General features: G+C 45.2%; 2 protein-coding genes across 2 annotated transcripts; both read left to right on the forward strand.

Moving 5' to 3' along the window:
• Nucleotides 1-2,580: 2,580 nt before the first annotated feature.
• Nucleotides 2,581-3,603, forward strand: LOC136355647 (uncharacterized; the record flags this gene model as incomplete). The annotated part of the gene is made up of 2 exons (XM_066308475.1): nucleotides 2,581-2,732; nucleotides 2,874-3,603. Coding segments are annotated over exons 1-2 (882 nt in total), but the record flags the coding sequence as incomplete, so codon positions are not given.
• A 5,960-nt stretch (nucleotides 3,604-9,563) lies between these two features.
• LOC4333175 (subtilisin-like protease) lies at nucleotides 9,564-12,032 on the forward strand. The gene has a single exon (XM_015774635.3). It carries the CDS (start codon nucleotides 9,574-9,576, stop codon nucleotides 11,938-11,940), a length of 2,367 nt encoding a protein of 788 aa, XP_015630121.1. The 5' UTR covers nucleotides 9,564-9,573; the 3' UTR covers nucleotides 11,941-12,032.
• The last annotated feature ends 9,814 nt before the right edge of the window (nucleotides 12,033-21,846 follow it).

Genomic DNA, 21,846 nt, shown 5'->3' on the forward strand with positions numbered 1-21,846 from the left:
TTTCAAACCTCGAGTTAAAAGTTTTTAAATCTGGGTTGAAAGTTTTCAAAGTTGAGTTGAAAGTTTTTGAAATTTGAGATGAAAGTTTTCAAATTTGAGTTGAAAGTTTTCAAAATTGAGTTGAAAGTTTTCAAATTTAAGATGAAAAGTTGAAAGTTTTCAAAATTTGACTTAAAAATTTAAAATTTCGAGTTGAAAGTTTTCAAATCTGGTTTAAAATTTTGAAAATTTGACTTCAGATATAGATTTTCTTTTCAATTTGTTAGTTAAAATAAATCTCGCAGAAAAAGAAAACCTTATCTACTACCGTCATTATCTTAAACTGACGTTAGCTAAGACTAATATATTAGTTTAACTACCTAATCCCAATAGAAATGTGTGCCGGCGACGCGTATTCAAAAACTAGCGATCTCTATTCCACCCGTTGGTAGGCATTTCTTTTTTCAACATTAATGTCTCCGATTGTTGACAACTAATAACCTATACTATATTCCCTTTGTTTCCATTGTTCTTGATTATTTGTACAATGATATGGTCTTCAAATATATATAAAAATAAATATTTAATTTTATTTAAAATATTTTTTAAGACTAATCTATAATCGTTTTCTAATGTCTACAAACTAAATATTTTTGAAAGTTATTGATAGTTAATGTTATGTTAACCTTATCCACAATGTAAAGAATTTTAGGAGTTAATTATACGTGCCAAAAATGTTAGAATACTGTTGGTATTTTAATCAATACAAATTTTTTACGTTTCTAAAGGGGAACATAATTAACTACTACTTCCCTATTTAAATATGATGTTATTGACTTTATGCGAGTCTAACATTACAATTTTAGTACAACCTGTGGGGGTTCCATTGGCTTCATTTTCAATTTGGGAATCAGAACTATGATTTCTATTGAACGGACGATGATCAATTCCAAGGAATATGTTTATGGATATTCCCTTGTGGCTTATTGGAAAATATGGAACAATCACAATGGTTTGTTTCTTGAGAATGTTCATCCCTCGGGGCCTATTTAGATAATGGGATATGAGGGATTGGGATTGGAACATAAGGGTAGGATGAAATGAATCTGGAAGAATGGATGGATAGGTTGTAGGATTAAAAGTTACCCCTCGGTGAGTGGGAAATTATTTCCAGTTCACATTATCCAAATGAGGTCTCATTAGCAATGTGGGAAGACCTCCAAAGAAGATACTCCTCTGCATCTATACTGGGTAAATGGAGGCTGCACGAAAGAATTAACACAGTGGCTTTTGTTACACGATCCCTGATTCCTTTGTATTTTTCTTCGATTTATTACTGAAAATTATTACAATATGGGCCTCCCCTGCTGTTCTTTGGTCAAAACAAATTATTATTCGATTCAATTTGTCTTTGCAGGATTCATAAAACGATTGGTTTTCGTGAAACCGCTAGGTATCGGTTCCAGTCGATATCAGCCAATTTCCGTATGACATTGGCATGAGTCATTGGTTTTATTGGTTTCCGGTAAACCGGAGAGAGCGGTCACTTTAAAAACGAAAAGGCAAACTCTGTAATGTTGTCATCACTTCTATTCATGTATCTATAAATGCTCATCCATCTACCAGAGTTTGAATCACGATATTCCTACATTTAAACACAAGTTGTGTCTTAGTAGTAGGAACTGTTAGATTAATTGGGCTAGGCCCGATTTATTCTATTAAATGTCAAAGGCTCATAATAAATGTTAAGGATAATAATACCACCTCATGAATTAAACGAGAAGTATCTCAACTTAAATAGAGAGTTATTGGAGGCTCCCTGTTGACCGGTTGAGGTGGGAATCGGAAAGCCACACGCGCGTGCCGAGCCGGCGAGGCGTGTGTCGCGTCTACCCTTTTTGCAACCACGATCCCATGATCCCACGATTGCCTCCGTAACAGCGCGTGCGGCAACTCACGATTGCCTCCGTAACGGCGCGTGCGGCAACTGGCGGATATCACTCCTGCTATATAAGGAGGCCGCTAATCCGATTAGAACTCTCGCTTGCTTTCTCTCGCTGGTGTTCTTCCTCCTCCGCGCAACTGGCGGATATCACTCCTGCTATATAAGGAGGCCGCTAATCCGATTAGAACTCTCGCTTGCTTTCTCTCGCTGGTGTTCTTCCTCCTCCGCGCGCCTGTGCTGCCTCCCCGCTTAACCACGATCCCACGATTGCCTCCGTAATGGCGCGTGCACGATCCCACGATTGCCTCCGTAACGGCACTTAACCACGATCCCACGATTGCCTCTGTAATGGCGCGTGCACGATCCCACGATTGCCTCCGTAACGGCGCGTGCGGCAACTGGCGGATATCACTCCTGCTATATAAGGAGGCCGCTAATCCGATCAGAACTCTCTCGCTTGCTTTCTCTCGCTGGTGTTCTTCCTCCTCCGCGCGCCTGTGCTGCCTCTGTTCTGCCTCCCCGCTTCTGATCGCTTGCGCGCACCGGAACCACACCTTTGCCTGAGATCTGCACCGGGTAGGCGGGTGATCAGGTTTTTGGGGAGTGCTTCTGTATGACTGCTTTCGACTTCTGCTCTGTTCATTGTCGTCTCCACCATGTCTGCACTTGTAGCCGCTGCCGCCTCACCTAGAGCCGGCGCCGCTGCCACCGTCCCTGGAGATGGCATGCCGGGAGCCGGAGCCGCTGTGAACGACAACGTCAACGGAGGCAGTTCTGCCTCACAATCCAGTGGAGGGACATTCTCGGGGTATATCTTTCTCCTACTGTTAACTCATTCTTTAATACCTCTGTTTGTCCTGTTAGTCACAATTCTATTGCGTTCTTGGTATGTTCATGATGCTTATTATACTTTAAGCATGCTCCTGGTTATGTTACATTTTATCATTAGATCACCCCACATTGTTCATGTCATGATTATTGTCTTAATATTTTGGATTAAAATATGCCGATATATGACCATATTTCCAACAATCCAAAAACCTGATAGGTCATTTTCGGTAGTTGGCTTTGCTCTGAAACCACATGCATTTGATGGTTCTAACTATAAGAGGTGGAAAGCACGTGCACTATTGTGGTTGACAGCGATGCAATGCTTCTATGTTTCACGGGGTAAACGAAGTGAACCACCTCTCTCTCCTGAAGAAGAGGTTAAGTTCGAGGCTTCGGATTGCCTGTTCCGTGGAGCATTGATCAGTATACTCGCTGACAACATAGTGGACGTGTACATGCACATGCCTTCCGGGAAGGACATGTGGGATGCACTTGAGGCCAAGTTCGGAGTTTCCGACGCCGGCAGTGAGCTGTATGTCATGGAGCAGTTCTATGACTACAAGATGGTCGATGACCGTTCTGTAGTAGAACAAGCTCATGAGATTCAGATGCTGGCTAAGGAACTTGAGAACAACAACTGTGAGTTGTCGGACAAGTTTGTGGCGGGTGGCATTATTGCCAAGTTGCCACCTTCTTGGTCGGACTTTGCCACTTCTCTAAAGCACAAGAGACAAGAGTTCAGTGTTTCTGATCTCATTGGCTCTTTGGGTGTTGAGGAGAAGGCGAGGGCAAAGGACAACCGGCACAAAAAGGTTGAGGGAGGTTCTAGTGCCAATATGGTACAGAAGAAGAACCCTCATGCATCCCACAACAACAAGAAAGTCAAGCCTGATGGCAAACCCAAGGCTACAACCAATTTTAAGAAGAAAGGCAAGGGAAAGGCAAATGGAGACTGCTTTGTGTGTGGCAAGTCTGGGCATTGGGCCAAGGACTGTCCTAAGCGCAAAGACAGGAAGTCTGCCAATATGGTCATTAGCAAGGGCGGAGAAACATCGGGGTACGGTAAATTATTACCTACAGTTCTCTCTGTTTTTCATTCATCTGATTGGTGGGTTGATACTGGTGCTAATATTCATGTATGTGCTGACATTTCTCTATTTTCTTCTTATCAGGTCGGGAGAGGTTCCTCCTTGTCGATGGGAAACGGGTCGCTTGCGGCTGTTCATGGTGTTGGTATGGTCGATTTGAAGTTAACTTCGGGAAAGACCGTGCAGCTGAAGAACGTGCAGCATGTCCTTTCAATAAAGAAGAATCTTGTTAGCGGCTCTCTATTGTGTAGAGAAGGTTTTAGACTTGTGTTTGAATCCAATAAATGTGTCGTATCTAAATATGGAACTTTTGTTGGAAAAGGTTATGACAGAGGAGGCTTGTTCCGCTTTTCTTTGGATGACATGTGTAATAATCATAATGTTGTGAACCATATTAGCGAGAATGGTGAGTCTAATGTGTGGCATTCGCGACTCTGTCATGTGAATTTCGGTTGTATGACGCGCTTAGCTAATATGAGTTTAATTCCAAAATTCACTTTGGTCAAAGGTTCTAAGTGCCATACTTGTGTTCAATCGAAACAATCTCGCAAGCCTCATAAGGCATCTGAGGCGAGGAATTTGGCACCTCTAGAACTTGTTCATTTCGATTTGTGTGAAATGAACGGCGTGTTGACTAAAGGGGGAAAGAAATATTTCATGACATTGATAGATGATTGCACTAGATTTTGTTATGTATATCTATTGAAAACAAAGGAAAGCATTGCATTACTTTAAGACCTATAAAGCTGAGGTAGAAAACCAACTTGAAAGGAAAATCAAACGGTTGAGGTCTGATAGAGGTGGGGAGTATTTTTCCAATGAGTTTGCATCCTTTTGCGAAGAGTTTGGAATTATTCATGAGAGGACGCCTCTCTATTCACCCCAATCAAATGGGGTGGCCGAAAGAAAGAACCGTACTCTAACTGAGATGGTGAATGCCATGTTAGACACTACGGGGCTTTCCAAGGAATGGTGGGGTGAGGCAGTTTTGACTGCGTGTCATGTCCTGAATAAAATTCTAATGAAGCATAAGGATGTGACACCATTCGAGGAATGGGAAAGGAAGAAATTAAATCTCTCATACCTACGAACATGGGGCTGTTTGGCCAAGGTAAGTGTACCTATAGCTAAAAAGCGAAAACTTGGACCAAATACTGTTGATTGTGTGTTCATTGGTTGTGCTATTCACAGTGTGGGTTATAGATTCTTAATAGTAAACTCTGGAGTACCCGACATGCGTGTTGGTACAATTATTGAGTCTAGGGATGCTACATTCTTTGAGAATGAATTTCCCATGAAACATACACCTCGCACTTCTAGTCAAGAAACTGTTATACCCCATGAGCACTTTGCACCGATAGAACACAATGATCAAACGCCTGAGGGAAATCCTGAGGAGGACAACATTGTAGATACTCGTAAGAGTAAGCGACAAAGGGTTGCAAAATCCTTTGGAGATGACTACATTGTATACCTCGTGGATGACACCCCAAGAACCATAGAAGAGGCATATTCATCTCCTGACGCTTACTACTGGAAGGAAGCAGTACGCAGTGAGATGGACTCGATTATGTCTAATGGTACTTGGGAAGTCGTTGAGCATCCATATGGGTGCAAGCCTGTAGGATGCAAATGAGTTTTCAAGAAAAAGCTTAGGACTGATGGTACAATTGAAAAGTACAAGGCAAGGCTTGTGACCAAGGGTTATACCCAAAAGGAAGGCGAGGATTTTTTCGACACATACTCACCAGGTTCTCGCTTGACCACGATTCGAGTACTACTTGCTCTGGCAGCCTCTCATGGTCTTCTCGTCCATCAGATGGATGTTAAGACAGCTTTCCTAAACGGAGAGCTGGAGGAGGAGATCTATATGGATCAACCAGACGAGTATGTACTAGAAGGTCAGGAGGGAATGGGTTGTAAACTGTTGAAATCCTTGTATGGCCTTAAGCAAGCACCTAAGCAATGGCATGAGAAGTTTGACACCACACTTATATCTGTTGGCTTTGTTGTGAACGAAGCTGACAAATGTGTGTACTATCGCTATGGTGGGGGAGAAGGAGTGATCTTGTGCTTATATGTCGATGACATATTGATCTTTGGGACCAGCCTCAATGTGATTGAGGAGGTCAAGGACTTTCTGTCCAAGAGTTTTGAAATGAAGGATTTGGGAGTGGCTGATGTTATTATTAACATTAAGCTACTAAGAGGAGATGAGGGTGGGATTACACTTGTGCAATCCCACTATGTGGACAAGGTTTTGAGTCGCTTTGGATATAGTGACTGCATGCCAGCTCCTACTCCTTATGATCCCAGCGTGCTATTAAGGAAAAACCGAAGAATAGCAAGGGATCAACTGAGATACTCTCAAATCATTGGTTCATTGATGTACTTGGCTAGTGCAACGAGGCCTGACATCTCATTTGCTGTAAGCAAGCTGAGCCGGTTTGTCTCAAATCCGGGAGATGATCATTGGCAGGCTCTGGAAAGAGTTATGCGCTATCTAAAGGGCACTATGAGCTATGGAATTCACTATACCAGGTATCCAAAATTACTAGAAGGGTATAGTGACTCAAACTGGATATCTGATGCTGATGAGATAAAAGCCGCAAGTGAATATGTGTTCACACTTGGAGGTGGCGTTGTTTCCTGGAAGTCTTGCAAGCAGACCATCTTAACGAGGTCAACAATGGAAGCAGAACTTACAGCACTAGATACTGCGACAGTTGAGGCCGAGTGCCTTCGTGAACTCCTGATGGATTTGCCGATGGTTGAAAAACCAGTGCCAGCTATCCTAATGAACTATGATAATCAAACAATGATTATTAAAGTGAACAGTTCAAAGGACAACATGAAGTCATCTAGGCATATCAAGAGAAGACTGAAATCTGTTAGAAAGCATAAAAACTCCGGAGTGATAGCATTCGACTATGTCCAAACAGCTAGAAATCTGGCAGATCAGTTTACCAAGGGGCTACCACGTAATGTGATAGACAGTGCATCGAGGGAAATGGGCTTGATACCCACCTAAGGTTGCACAATAGTGGAAACCTGTCTATTGTGATCGGAGATCCCGTGAATTTGGATGGCGAAACAAACTATTGTGTGACTGAGAGAAGAGACCCTTGAAAAGGGCTCATTTTCATGATGTACTTCTCTTCTTTTCTGCATGGTAGGATGGCTCATGCCTTAATGTGATCCGAGTGGCTTTTCTAAGCAGAGATGTTGACCTGCAGAACATCTCAGAAGGAACACACCTATATGAGTTTGACTGCTAGTCAAAGTCTATGAGATTTGGGTGATCTCTAGATACTCATGAAAAGGCCTGGAGTTTGACTTATATGCTCCAAACATAGGGGATGCGAACGGGAGCCCAGTACCAGTCAAGGGTTTGAGTGAAACCTGATCACACAAGACTGACAATTCAAGGCATAGTCCATTGTTCAGTTGTGGTCTGATGTAGCTCATTTCCTATGTGGAAGTTCAACTTAACAGTCTCCACCAAAACACTGGTATATCAAACAGGCACAACCTTGAGAATATTTCTTATGAGCCTTGAAATTTGGTGGGGATTGTTAGAATAATTGGACTAGGCCCGATTTATTCTATTAAATCTCAAAGGCCCATAATAAATGTTAAGGATAATAATACCACCTCAGGAATTAAACGAGGAGTATCTCAACTTAAATAGGGAGTTATTGGAGGCTCCCTGTTGACCGGTTGAGGTGGGAATCGGAAAGCCACACGCGCGCGCGCCGAGCCGGCCGGGCCGGGGCGAGGGCGTGGGAATGGCGTGGCGGGCGTGCGTTGCGCCTGCCTCTACCCTTTTTGCAACCACGATCCCACGATCCCACGATTGCCTCCGTAACGGCGCGTGCACGATCCCACGATCCCACGATTGCCTCCATAATGGCGTGTGCGGCAACTGGCGGAATCACTCGTGCTATATAAGGAGGCCGCTAATCCGATCAGAACTCTCTCGCTTGCTTTCTCTTGCTGGTGTTCTTCCTCCTCCGCGCGCTTGTGCTGCCTCTGTTCTGCCTCCCCGCTTCTGATCGCTTGCGTGCACGAGAGATCGGAACGAGCAGGGCCTCCGGAACCATACCTTCGCCTGAGATCTGTACCAGGTAGGCGGGTGATCAAGTTTTTGGGGAGTGCTTCCGCACGACTGCTCTCGACTTCTGCTCTGTTCGTCGTCGTCTCCACCATGTCTGCACCTGGAGCCGGCGCAGCTACCGCCGTCCCTGGAGATGGCGCGCCGGGAGCCGGAGCCGCTGCGAACGTCAACGTCAACGGAGGCAGTTCTGCCTCACAATCCAGCGGAGAGACATTCTCGGGGTATATCTTTCTGCTACTGTTAACTCATTCTTTGATACCTCTGTTAGAATTGCGTTCTTGGTATGTTCATGATGCTTATTATACTTTAAGCATGCTCTGGTTATGTTACATTTTATCATTAGATCACCCCACATTGTTCATGCCATGATTATTGTCATAATATTTTGAATTAAAATATGCCGATATATGACCATATTTCTAACAGGAACTATGCTAAACTACTCAATTTGAGAAAATCATAAAATATATTCATACTAACTGAAGAAGGCCCTCATAGAAGCACTTCCACGGAAATTTCAGGAGGCCAAAGGCCAGGAATTCACATATTAATCGGGAAAGCTAAAATTTCTCACATTAATAATAAAACAAATTCTCAAATCAATAAAGAGCCAAAATGCTAATAAACTAAACAGTTTTGGTAAAATTATGGCACCACCTTTTCGGTTGATTTCAATCAATTTTTTCATCATGTGATGCAAACTAAAGTTTTGTCGTTGTCCTTTTGCTTATATGATTTAAGCAGATAATAACAGTATCCTGAATATAAGAAAAAATTACAGCAAATTTTACTGTGTAAGAAAACTACGCTATACATATATAAAATTTACAATGTAATATATGGAATTTATAGTGTAAATACTGTTGAAAGATTTGAACTTTTTTTATATAATATGACGTCATAAGTATAGCCAGGTCATAAGGTACTCCCTCCATACTCATAAAGGAAGTGGTCTAGGACAATGTTTAAGTCAAATCTTAGGAATATAAATCATAAATAACTCTCAAGTTGTTGAGTTTGAAAATGTAAAAATTATATGAATCGATTTGTCTTGAAAAATACTTTCACAAAAGTATACATATATCACTTTTCAATAAATATTTTTATAAAAACAAGAAATCAAAGTTGTGTTTTGGAGACCGTGTCGCTGTCCTAAATAACTTTCTTTATGAGTATGGAGGGAGTATATGCATCAAGTTGGGCATTTAATACAGAGACTTATGTCTTAATGGCAAAGATTTTCTGACATATAACTTTCATATCTTTAACAATACATACCCTTTGTTTTGGTTTGATTTTCAAATCTACATTTATACCAAATTGTATACTGATATAGATATGCATCCCTCCCTGCATATTAAATATTTTTTTGTCTTGGAAAGGTGGAGGGAGAAAATTAATCCAAGCCTTTAATACATAAACCATCCTATGCTCAATTGATTATTTGATCACACGAAAATAAATGCAAGCCCCATCTACAACGATTCAGAGAAACGAGAATGCAATTAATCCTGCTGAGATATGTAGTGTGCTTCATTTTGCCTTCATGATTGATATCTATATGTATATATAAAGATGAAGCTTGGCTTGCTAGCTTAATTGCATTCCCATCAATGTCATCCTTTACAAATCTCATGATCAATCTTCTTGTGTTACTGGCTCTAGCCTCCTTGCTCTCTCCTGCACCTGCACTCTGCTATATCCATGCAGGTGAAGCAGGCAGCGTCGTCCGTACTCCGAATGGCACGCCGCCGCCGCCAGCCGACGCCTACCGGACTTACATCGTGCTCGTCGACCCGCCGCCGCACGGCGCGGCCACGGACGACGACGGGCACCGCCGGTGGCACGAGTCTTTCTTGCCGGGAGGCCGGCGCATGGACGACGGCGCCGATCAGGCACGGATCATCCGCTCCTACACCGAGGTGTTCGAGGGCTTCGCCGCGAGGCTCACCGCCGCCGAGCTCGCCGGCGTGGTGTCCAAGAAGCCCGGGTTCGTGCGCGCGTTCCCGGGGCGCCGGACGCTGCGCCTCATGACGACGCACACGCCGGAGTTCCTCGGGCTGACGAGAGGCGCCGGGTTCTGGAGGGACGTCGCCGGCTACGGGAAGGGCGTCGTCGTCGGGCTGCTCGACACCGGCGTCCACGCCGCGCACCCTTCCTTCGACGACCGCGGCGTCCCGCCGCCGCCGGCGAGGTGGAGGGGCTCCTGCGCCGTCGCCGCCACGCGGCGGTGCAACAACAAGCTCGTCGGCGTCAAGTCCTTCGTTGACGGCGGCGGCGGCGGCGACGACGACGTCGGCCACGGGACACACACCGCGTCCACGGCCGCCGGGAACTTCGTCGCCGGCGGCGCGTCGGACCGCGGCCTGGGCGCGGGAACGGCGGCCGGGATCGCGCCCGGCGCGCACGTCGCCATGTACAAGGTGTGCAACGGCTCAGGCTGCGATGACGACGCCGTGCTAGCCGGGTTCGACGAGGCCATGAAGGACGGAGTCGACGTCCTCTCGGTGTCGCTCGGGAGGTGGTCGAGTCCCCCCTTCGATGAGGACCCCATCGCCATCGCCGCCTTCAGCGCAGTGGCGCGAGGCATCACCGTGGTGTGCGCGGCCGGCAATGGCGGCCCCGAGCCGTCGACGGTCTCGAACGACGCGCCGTGGCTGCTCACGGTCGCCGCAGGCTCGGTCGGCCGGAGCTTCTCCACCACCGTGCTGCTCGGCAACGGCGAGCTCGTCGACGGCCAGGCGCTCGCCCAGCAGCCCAACTCCTCGACCTCGTACTACCCACTCCACTTCTCGGAGAAGCAACCGAAATGTAACGAGCTCGCCGGAATCGTCGGAGATGGCGTCGCCGGCCACCTCGTGGTCTGCCAGTCCGATCCGGTCGAGGACGAGTCCGTCGTGAGCGCCATGATGGCCACCGGCGCCGGCGGCGTGGTGCTGATCAACACCGAGAGCGAAGGCTACACGACCGTCCTCGAGGACTACGGCCCGGGCATGGTGCAGGTGACCGTCGCCGGTGGCCACAACATCACGGAGTACGCTAGGTCGTCGTCATCATCAGCCGGCGGCTGCAAACCCAACGCCACCGTGGTGTTCGACAACACGTTGCTCAGCGTCCACCCGGCGCCCACCGTCGCCTCCTTCTCGTCCCGGGGACCGAGCAAGGTCGCCCCGGGCGTGCTCAAGCCGGACGTCCTGGCGCCGGGGCTCAACATCCTCGCCGCATGGCCGCCGCACCTCCAGCACGGCGGCGGCGGCGGAGGCGGCGGGCTCTTCAAGGTCATATCCGGGACGTCCATGGCGACCCCGCACGCGAGCGGCGTGGCGGCGCTCGTCAAGAGCCGCCACCCGGACTGGTTGCCGGCCGCCATCAAGTCAGCCATCCTGACGACGTCCGACGCCGTCGACGGCGCCGGCAACCCGATCCTGGACGAACACCACGAGAGGGCGACCGCGTTCCTCACCGGCGCCGGCCACATCAACCCGGCGAGGGCCGCCGACCCAGGCCTAGTGTACGACATCGCCGTCGCTGACTACGCCGGCTACATCTGCGCGCTGCTCGGAGACGCCGGGCTGGGGACGATCGTGCGCAACGAGAGCTTGAGCTGCGGGAAGCTGGACAAGAACAAGATACCGGAGGCGCAGCTCAACTACCCGACCATCACGGTGCCGCTGCCGCGGTCGTCGTCGTCGGCGGCGCCGCCGCCGTTCACGGTGAACCGGACGGTGACGAACGTCGGGCCGGCCAGGTCGACCTACACGATGAAGCTGGAGATACCCAGGTCGCTGACGATGCGTGTGTCGCCGGAGAAGCTGGTGTTCTCCGGTGTCGGCGAGAAGAAGGGCTTCAGCGTGACGGTGAGTGGCGGCGGCGGCGGCGGCGAGGTGGTGGAGGGAAGCTTGAGTTGGGTGTCTGGGAAACATGTCATGCGCAGTCCGATTGTCGCCGTTCCCCAACCGTACCTGAAGTTAGGAAGCTAGCGGTCGTTAATGACATGATTCTCTTGTTTTAAGTCACCTCCAGGTGTTTTAACCATTAATAATGTTCAGTATCTGCCATACAATACAATTAATTTGGACAAAACCCTCCAATTAATGGTACAGAAAAAAAGTTCTTGACTATGGAAGGAAATCTAACATATAAGATCCTAAAAATCGTGGTCGATAAAACAGGAAAAGGAATTCGAGCCGTAGAAAATCTTTTATCAAATTGCAAGGTATTGCTAAATTTAAGACACCTGAGAAAACTTCGAGACAACTAAAAAACTGAGTGAAACTTTATTGTACGGTTATAATATACTACCTCTACTATAATTATTATATAACTATCTATCTATTATATTATTAAAGGAATAGAAAAATGAGCCTCCACGTTCGCTCTCATGGCCTAGAAATTCTCACATTAATCGGAGAAAAAGAAAAAACAGAGTCCATATAGAAATACAATTTAGAAATAGCTGAAATTCTAAATTAAAAATAAGGAATATTAGAAGAGGAGACTAGAGTCCATATAGAAATACAATTAGGAAATAGCTGAAATTTAGAATTAAAAAATAAGGAATATTAGAAGAGGAGACTAGAGTCCATATAGAAATACAATTAGGAAATAACTGAAATTCGGAATTAAAAATAAGGAATATTAGAAGAGGAGACTAGAGTCCATATAGAAATACAATTAGGAAATAACTGAAATTCAGAATTAAAAAATAAGGAATATTAGAAGAGGAGACTAGAGTCCATATAGAAATACAATTAGGAAATAACTTAAATTCGGAATTAAAAATAAGGAATAATAGAAGTAGAGTATAGAGTCCATATAGAAATACAATTAGGAAATAACTGAAATTCGGAATTAAAAATAAGGAATATTAGAAGTAGAGTATAGAGTCCATATAGAAATACAATTAGGAAATAATAGAAATTTGGAATTAAAAAGGGTGAATAGCTAATATGGTCCCTAAAGTTTCGCTTCAGGCTCAGTTTAGTCAGGTTTCAAATCGTCTAGACATGTCCTCCAAATTAATTATTTAGGTTAATATAGTCCTTATACCAAAAAAAATGGTACATGAGTATGCCAAGTCATCCTCGCATGCAGCGATATGAATGAAATGACTATTCTACCCCTATATACTATATAGAAAAGAAATAAAAGACAAAAAAAACAAGCTAACCTAGGCCCAACATTGTTGCGGAGGGTGGCCGACAAAGGAATTTATACGATTAGGCTGCAGCAATCGTAAGTGACAATTCTAAAATGTCCATACATGTGTGAAATATTTGTTTTCTTTTTTATATGGTATATAAGGGTAGAATGTTCATTTCATTCATACCGCTACATGCGAGGATGACTTGACATGCTCACGTGGCACTTTTTGTGGGTCCAAGGACTATATTAACCCAAATAATTAATTTGTGGCACTTTTTTGGGTCCAAGGACTATATTAACCCAAATGATTAATTTAGAGGACTTGTTTGGACGATTTAAAACATCAAGGACTAAACTGAGCCCGAAGTGAAACTTCAGGGAGCATATTAGCTATTCACCCAATTTAAAATAAGGAATATTAGAAGTAGAGTATAGAATCCATATAGAAATACAATTAAGAAAAAAGTAGAAATTCAGAATTAAAAAAATAAGGAATATTAGAAGTAGAGTATAGAGTCCATATAGGAATTCAAAACTAACTAAAATTTGGAATAAATATAATAAAATTAAAAGTAGAGTTTAGAGTATGTATAAAAATACAATTTACAAATAACTAAAATTCGAAATTCGAGATTAAGAATAACATGGGAAGAAGAGTTTAAGGTCAATATAGGAATACAAATATAGAAATACAATTTAGAAGTAACTGAAATTCGAAATTAAAATTAAAGAATATTGAAAGATAAGTTTAGAGTCCACATATAAATGCAATTAGTAATAATAACAATTCAGAAATAAAAATAAATAATATTGAAAGAAGAGCAAACAGTCTATATAGAAATACAATTTACAGAAAATTCAGAATTAAAAAAAAGAAGTATTAAAAGACGAGTCTAGAGTACATATAGGAATATATATAATTTACAAATAACTAAAATTTGACATTAAAAATAATTAATAACTAACACGTATATAAAATATAATATGAAAATTCAGAAATAAAAATAAATAATATTAGAAGAAGAGCATAGAGTCTATATAGAAATACAATTTACAGAAAATTCGGAATTAAAAAAAATTAAAAGACAAGTCTAGAGTACATATAGGAATATATATAATTTACAAATAACTAAAATTTGATATTAAAAATAATTAATAACTAACACGTATATAAAATATAATATGAATATTACACATTAGTAGTTTTGTAAAGTTATTGCAAAATTTAAAATTATGTTTTCATTTTAATATATTTGAATAATATAATGAGAAAACATATATGCTATTATATGAGAGAAAATATAATGATGCTAGCCACGCAATCTGCGCGGGCCACCATGCTAGTTATATTAACTTGTATGTATGTAAAGAAATATGTATTATACCTAAGTTATATAGATATTACAATGTAAATGTAACTATAATGTAACTTTAGTGTAACTCTACAACTATTATATTTGAAAGTTCTTTAAAAAAAATTTAAGATATTTTTTTAGTGATTCCTAAAATTTTAGCCACCTAAAATTATATATAACAAAGCCTAGCATTTAGATGGTATGATTGTAATATTATAGTTAACATATTTTTAATTGCAATTTTATTGTTATATATGGTTTTAATTTATTTTTATCTAAGTATATAAATATTTTTTGCATGTAATTTTTGTAATTTTTTATGAATATTATGTTTATTTCTTGTAATTTTGTATGTTCAAATATATTGTTGAACCTTTAATACTAGTAACTTGTCCGTGCTAACGCTACGGTAAAATTAAACCAAAGACTGTCATATGTTAGCACAATAAAAAATATAATTAGATAAATTTAAAATTCACGTAAAGATTGAACGATAGAATTGTTATATTTTAAAGACAACCATGTGCGCAAAATTGCATCGTAACTTTTATATCTTCACTCAAAACCATCTGATTGTTGATGCACTAAGAAATTCTTTTATGTACATAAATACTATTTGCTCATGATGCGCAAAATAACTACAAGCAACTCTAATTGAAATTTTTTCCATGATAATTTACTGACATGTTAGTCATGGATCCACATGCCAATGAGAGAATGGAGGTCAACTTTAGGAGTCAAATAAGGATTTTATCCCACAATTTTTGGATAACTAAATTATCAAAATTACATTATCATTCATAAATAAAATGAGTTGGGTAAAAGGAAACGAGAATACCAAACACCCATCCATCCAGGTGTGACTTCAAGAGTTCAAGACCAACCGAAAAATACATTCTCAAGCTCAAACCAGAAAGATAAAGAGAAACATAGAATGCAATCTAATGATCCATCGCCTGCTAGGCTATAAGTTATCTATTCACCTCTTGAGGGGGCGTATAGCGGACCTTTTCCTCTCGTGTCGTCTCCTCTCGGGCGGCACGGGAGGCGCCCAGGCCGCCGTCGCCCGCCCTCCCTCCCTCCTCCTCCGCCTCGCCGCCGCCCGAGTGGCCGCCGGCAAAGCCGCGTGGCGGCAAGGACGGCGGCGGCTGGGCTTCGCTTCGTCTCGCCGCACAAGGGCAGGGGGAGGTCTGCCGGCGTCGGGAGGCAGAAACCGCCCAGATCCACGCCGGCCAGCCAGAGTTCTCGTTGAGTTAAGCCGGCGGCGGGGCAGTGTGCTCGGGAGCGGCCTTTGGCGGGGATGGCGGCGGAGGTTTGGAGGCGCTGGCGGCGGTGGAAGAGGCCGCCAGATCTGACGCGAATCTGGCGGGGAGGTTTCCGACGGTGCCCGGTGGGGGTCTGGCGCCGGCGGAGGAGGTCGGCGTCCTCAGGGCGACGGCGACGGCGGTGCCGATGCCACAGCGGCCGGAACTGGCGGCGGTGGAGCCAGACGACGACTGCTGAGGAGGCGGCCGGATCCGGCGTCGACGGGCGTGACGGCGCGGAGACGCTGGAGACGGAGGTGCGGTGGCTACGACGGCGGTCGAGGGGTGGCCGGGTTTGGTGGTCGGCTGGCGACAACAGCAGCGGCGGCATCGGCTGGTGACGACGGCGGAGGGCATGGCGGCGGCGTCGGGGCGTTGCTGGCTCCTTGGTGGCGGAGAGCGACGGTGCAGCAGCGGTCTGCGGAGGTGGTGACTGGCGCTGGTGGCAGCGGCGACGGCGGCCGTGACTGTGGAGGCGGTGGTGACGTCGGCGGCGGGGAAGGAGTCGGGTGTGAGTGGCTGGGCGTTCGACAGCAGCGGCTGTGGTGGTGGTGACCGCGACTGCGGTCACCGGAGGCATGACGGCCTCGGACGGCTAGCCGAGGGCGTGGGAGACGGCTGCTTCTAGCCGGCGCGGCATCGTTCGGTGGAGGGGTCGGAGACCGGCTTGGCGCAGAGAGGCGCAGCCGATGGCAGCGGAGGCCGGTTCGGCGTGAGAGGCGCGGGCGGCGGAGATGGAGGCCGGCTTGGCACGAGAGGCGCGGCCGATGGAGGGAGGCCGGATTGGCGCGAGAGGCGCGTCCGGTGGAGGAAGCCGGCTTGACGCGAGAGGCGCGGCCGGCAGTGGAGGAGGCGACCTAGGTGTGAGGAGGAGTTGCCGGTGGATGTGGCGTGGTCTTCGGCGCACGAAGGCTGGCCGGCGGGGGACGCCGGTGCAGGGGTCCCACATGTTGGCAGAGTTTGTGTGGTGGTGGAGCATCGGTGCGTCAGCCGTGGATTCGCAGCCGGTGAGCGGCGGGTGAAAACCCAGTCCGGCCTTGGCCGGACCGACAACGATCCTCCTATGGGCGTTGTCGTGCTGTCTCACCCCTCAAGGGTGATTGCTGGGTGAAAGCCCAGTCTTGGCTGAGTCCCGACGGACGGCGGCGGCAGTTTTTCCGTTGCTTCTCTTCTTGGAGACGTCGTTTTGGCATCCCCTAGGGGGCGATCTTGTTTGTGTCCCTTTGTTGGTGTAGTGGCGGTCGGTCACGCTTAGCGGCAGCCGCTCTGGTGCTAGCCTTCTCCTGGGCTTGTTCGTTGGCAATGTCGGTGTGTGGGTGGTGGTATCCTTTTTTCTTTTTCCTGGTTACGATCCTCCAGGGTTGTAATCTTGTAATTTTTTCCTGCTCTATCAATAGAACTTCGCACCGTCTCGTGCGAGTCATTAAAAAAATTCATCTCTTCACTTCTCTTTCAGCAATCATACTTATATGGTGAAGAAATGAGACGGCGGAGTTATAGATTCAGCAGGAAAAAAAGGATTCAAGAGACAACATTGCTCATAATTTCCATAATAGGAGGGTCTTGTTTTAGCCACGACGTGCATCATACTCTGCTTCGTCTTCACTCCACTTTCACTATCCTCACCAGGCTATTTGTTCATCCACCACAGCAGAACATACCTTTGATCTTTCAGTTTTGAAAATAATGTTATTCATGCATATAAAGTAAGTGGATGAGTATTTTTTTAGATAATGGAAATGGATTACATCTCGGCTTCTGTCATAAGACACACAGCCATAAGTTTAATACTAATAAAAAGGTAAGATAAAAATAAATCAAAATGAGAAATAAGGTGATGGGACAAATCCCCAACTCCCCTTTATTATTGACTAGCGTTAAACCACATAAAATTTTTTAGCTAGCAATTCTTATGGAACTACGCCACCCATAGTGGAATAAGAGACGCTTGGCTACCGATTTCAAGAGTGTAGCACCATTACGCATAGTATCCTGCTCCTCCTGTGGTAGCATTGTAGACCAAAAGTGGAGCCAGTAGGAAGACATAAAGATAACCTGCATAGGGTTAGATAATTGTTTACCATTAAAAACTTTATCATTGCGACAACACCAAATTGACCAACATACAACACTAGCTCCAATTAGAATCATCTTATTGATGGACCTAGATACCCCTCTAAGCCATTTACCGAAAATGTTTTTGGCGTTACAGGGTGGGAGATATTAAAAGCAAAAAACACACATCTCCAAACAAACTGAGCGACAGGACACTCAAAGAAAAGATGTTGGATTGTCTCTTGTGTATAGCAGAAAGAACAATGTTTGTCTCCCCCCCCATTTTCATTTAGCCAGGTTATCTTTCATTAGAATTACTTTCTTGTGAAGAAACCAAATAAAGACCTTGATCTTTAGTGGAATTTTCAAGTCCCACAGAATTCTCTTTTTATCCGAACATTACAGTTCATGATCGTGGCATACATAGATTTGACGGAAAATTGACCATTCTTATGGAGCGACCATACAAAGAAGTCCTTTTCATTTAACAGAGCTATATTAGTTAGCCTGAGGATCAAATCGTTCCACTTGATTAGCTTTTGGCCAACAATAGCTCTTCTAAAAGAGATATTTAGCGGCGTTGTGCTCATGACCTTTGCCACAGTGGACTGCTTCTTTCGAGCCAGATTATATAATGTAGGGTATTGATCTTTGAAAGCACGCGATCCCAACCACGTGTCTTCCCAAAATCTTATGTTTGGATGAGTATGGATGCTTACACTGGAAATTTGAAGGACTGCATGCTTGTCGTGGTATTATCTGACTGGATGTAGATGTTGCCAATATGACCCGAGGTCCACACTTGATTGCCCATGATGTAGGCCTAAGAGAGCACGGCGGACTGATGAAATGATCATTACCTGAAATGAAAGAAACTATCTGCACTTAAGAGGAGGCACAATTCACACTGACTGAGTAAAGTTGTTAATCAGATGAGTTTTGTTCCAAATTAGAATGATTCTGGTACTCACAGACATTACAAAATTTTGCAACTATCTCTGATATCATGTTAGGACTCTGTCTCAGGTCAAAAAACAATTATACTACTTACAGATTTTGTACAAAATTTAGCCCTGACTTAGAGTTAATACTCCAATTGTGCCAAATTAAACTCTAAATCAAATGATCATTACCTAAAAAAAAGAAATTATTTGCATAAAGAGGAGACATAATTCAAACCTGACTGATCAAAGTTTCCAACCAGAGGAGTGTGCTTGAATTTAAAACAATATCTATCGGTGATATGGGCCTGGGGTCTCAAGACTAGAGGGAGGAGGCTGCCCCCCAATGTCACGTGGCCCTCCCCCGAGGGGAGTCAGGCCCGAGGTGGGGCGGCGGCCACTCCTTCCCAGCGACCAGACGGAGGAGGCTGCCCCCCAATGCCACGTGGCCCTCCTCCGAGGGGAGTCAGGCCCGAGGTGGGACGGCGGCCACTCCGTCCCAGCGACCAGACGGAGGAGGCTGCCCCCCAATGCCACGTGGCCCTCCCCCGAGGGGAGTCAGGCCTGAGGTGGGGCGGTGGTCACTCCGTCCCAGCGACTAGACGGAGGAGGCTGCCCTCCAATGCCACGTGGCCCTCCCCCGAGGGGAGTCAGGCCCGAGGTGGGGCGGCGGCCACTCCTTCCCAGCGACTAGACGGAGGAGGCTGCCCCCCAATATCACGTAGCCCTCCCCCGAGGGGGGCCGGGCCGGAGGCAAGGCGGCAGCCACTCCCTCATGTGACTAGGGGTCGGGCTCCCCAGACCGCCTCCGCGGGTCGCCACGTGCGGTGGGTTAGGTGGCCACCTTCGAGCGCTCACCTACCCGTATTAATGGTGACCTGAGCAGGCGCGCCACGCCGTATTTAATGTGGCATGCAGCGCGCCTAAATTGGCCTGTGACCGGTCGAATGACCGACGGGACCCGGGGTGTTAGGTGCACTATCGCATGTGTCAGGGGGCGTACATCAGGGTGTTAGGTGCACTATCGCATGTGTCAGGGGGCGTACATCCCGTCCTGTCCCATCGGTCATGATGAGCCTCTCATCCTGGCCAGAGTCGGTCCATCCGCCCTGGTCAATTGGGGTTCCCATTTGCTGGTGCAAACAGGAGCCCAGAAGTTTTCACCCATTAATAGCAGCTGACATGGGCGCCCCCCGTGTCAGGCAGCAGGATTTGACAGGCCCCATCATCAAGATGACGTGCGCTTGCTTCCCAAATCAAGAGACATGACAGGCATTTAATGCAAAATACTTCTCCACCGGAGCTAGATTTTTTTGCCCATGTGGTAACCCCTTGAGGTATAAAAGGAGAACCAAGCCTAGTAAAAGGGAGGGGAGCTTCTGCCCCTGAGGATCAACTCGATCTACTCCAACAAGGAGATCTTGTAATTTCTCATAAGATCAGCTAAGCACAGGAGTAGGGTATTACGCTTCTTATTGGCCCGAACCTATATAAACTCCTTTTGTCTCATCGTCTTTGAGGGGGCTGACCCCTTAATGTCACACAACTTTGCTCACCAAGCCCTCAAATCTCACCCGCTGCCCCCGGCCGAACCAAAAAAGAGGGCCTCATGGTTCCCCGATGGAGGAGTTCACCCTCCGACAATACCGGTACTAACTTAGTGATCATGCTCTAAACCAAAGGTCTCTGTTTCAAATCAGAACAATTCCATTACTCACAGATTTTGTACAAAAATTTAGCCCTAATCAGGAAGTCCCATAGCAAACAGGAGAGGTTCGCTGCTTTCCTTGAAAGTCCGATAGCAAATTTGGAAGTGCCATAGCAAACCTGTTACATTTATATATTCTGAATTTCTCAAAGGAATTTTGAAAGCAAGCTGCCAGCATGCTCCATATTAACAAATTCAGGTTACTTTAAATGCTTACCATTATACAATTCAAATTTTTATAAAACATAGAAAACTCCCAGTTTCCATTGTACAATTCAAAAACTATTAACTATTTAGTAATAAATTCACTTAATCACTCATATAAGAAGCAAAGTCAAGGGACAATAACAATGTATATTTCAGTGTTCTGAATTTCAGACAGCCCAATGTATATTAAAAACAACAATGCCATTTTTCTATTTCCATTTCAGCACAGAAATATATACTTGAATATAGGAATACATAGATATACATAATTAGACATGGCAGGTAAAACATGTAGAAATGCACTCCTAACTGCATTGGGGATGCTGCTGGGGAAGTCAACCAAGCATCAACTATGGACCTTGCTAAGTTCTTCCGAACAAAAGATGCTTCGTCTGTACGACCATAACCGTCAAACACCTGTAAAATACCCCCAAAAATTTGAAACAATTAACCATCTGCAATGAAAACTCGTACTGAACAAAAAAAAATGATGAACTTAACATCTCACATATGAATGTTACTTCAGAAATTTACTGCTGGTGATGTTGGGTCCCGGTTTGAGCAAAGTAATTTATTCCCAAATGTTTTATTGCCTAGTTTCAAGTGCTCTAAACTCACAGATTGTTTACATGCATCAACATAATTTGAGTTGGAAATTGTCAGTGTGAACCAAAAAAAAACTAACCTTTTGATTGACTGGAAATGTAACTCTTGTGAGTCTCTATTTCCCTCAATTTATTGCTTCTGATTAACTGGAAACAGAACTCTAGTGAGTGTTTTATTCCCTTAATTCATTGTACCACTCAGGAAGACTATCTGCCTACATGCAGTTTGATTCCCAAATCTGATTGTAGACAGCACTATGTTCAGAACCATACAAAGACCTAACCCATCAATCCTGCCAAGTTTTTCCAATTTCCCACAAGCCCTGTATTGCATCTGCACGCCATCTCATCTAATCTCACACCCTCTCACAAAATAACAGCAAAATAGTCCGGGCAATAGCTGCTGCTGCGGCTGCTTTTGTTGTGGGCACTAAAACCAAAGATAGTCTTTGAGCCGCTTTCTCGCCCCCGCTGCCGGCGCCGCCTGTGTCAGCCGCCACAACGCCAGCCCAGACCGTCGAAGAACCACTGCCGCCGTCGTCGTCTTCACGAGCTGTCGCACCTGA

This window comes from Oryza sativa, chromosome 3 (assembly GCF_034140825.1).
Source record: "Oryza sativa Japonica Group chromosome 3, ASM3414082v1".
Taxonomy (NCBI): domain Eukaryota; kingdom Viridiplantae; phylum Streptophyta; class Magnoliopsida; order Poales; family Poaceae; genus Oryza; species Oryza sativa.

Excerpts from the sequence above, each read along its gene's own strand:
- LOC4333175 (XM_015774635.3), top strand. The coding sequence starts at position 9,574 with ATGTCATCCTTTACAAATCTCATGATCAATCTTCTTGTGTTACTGGCT.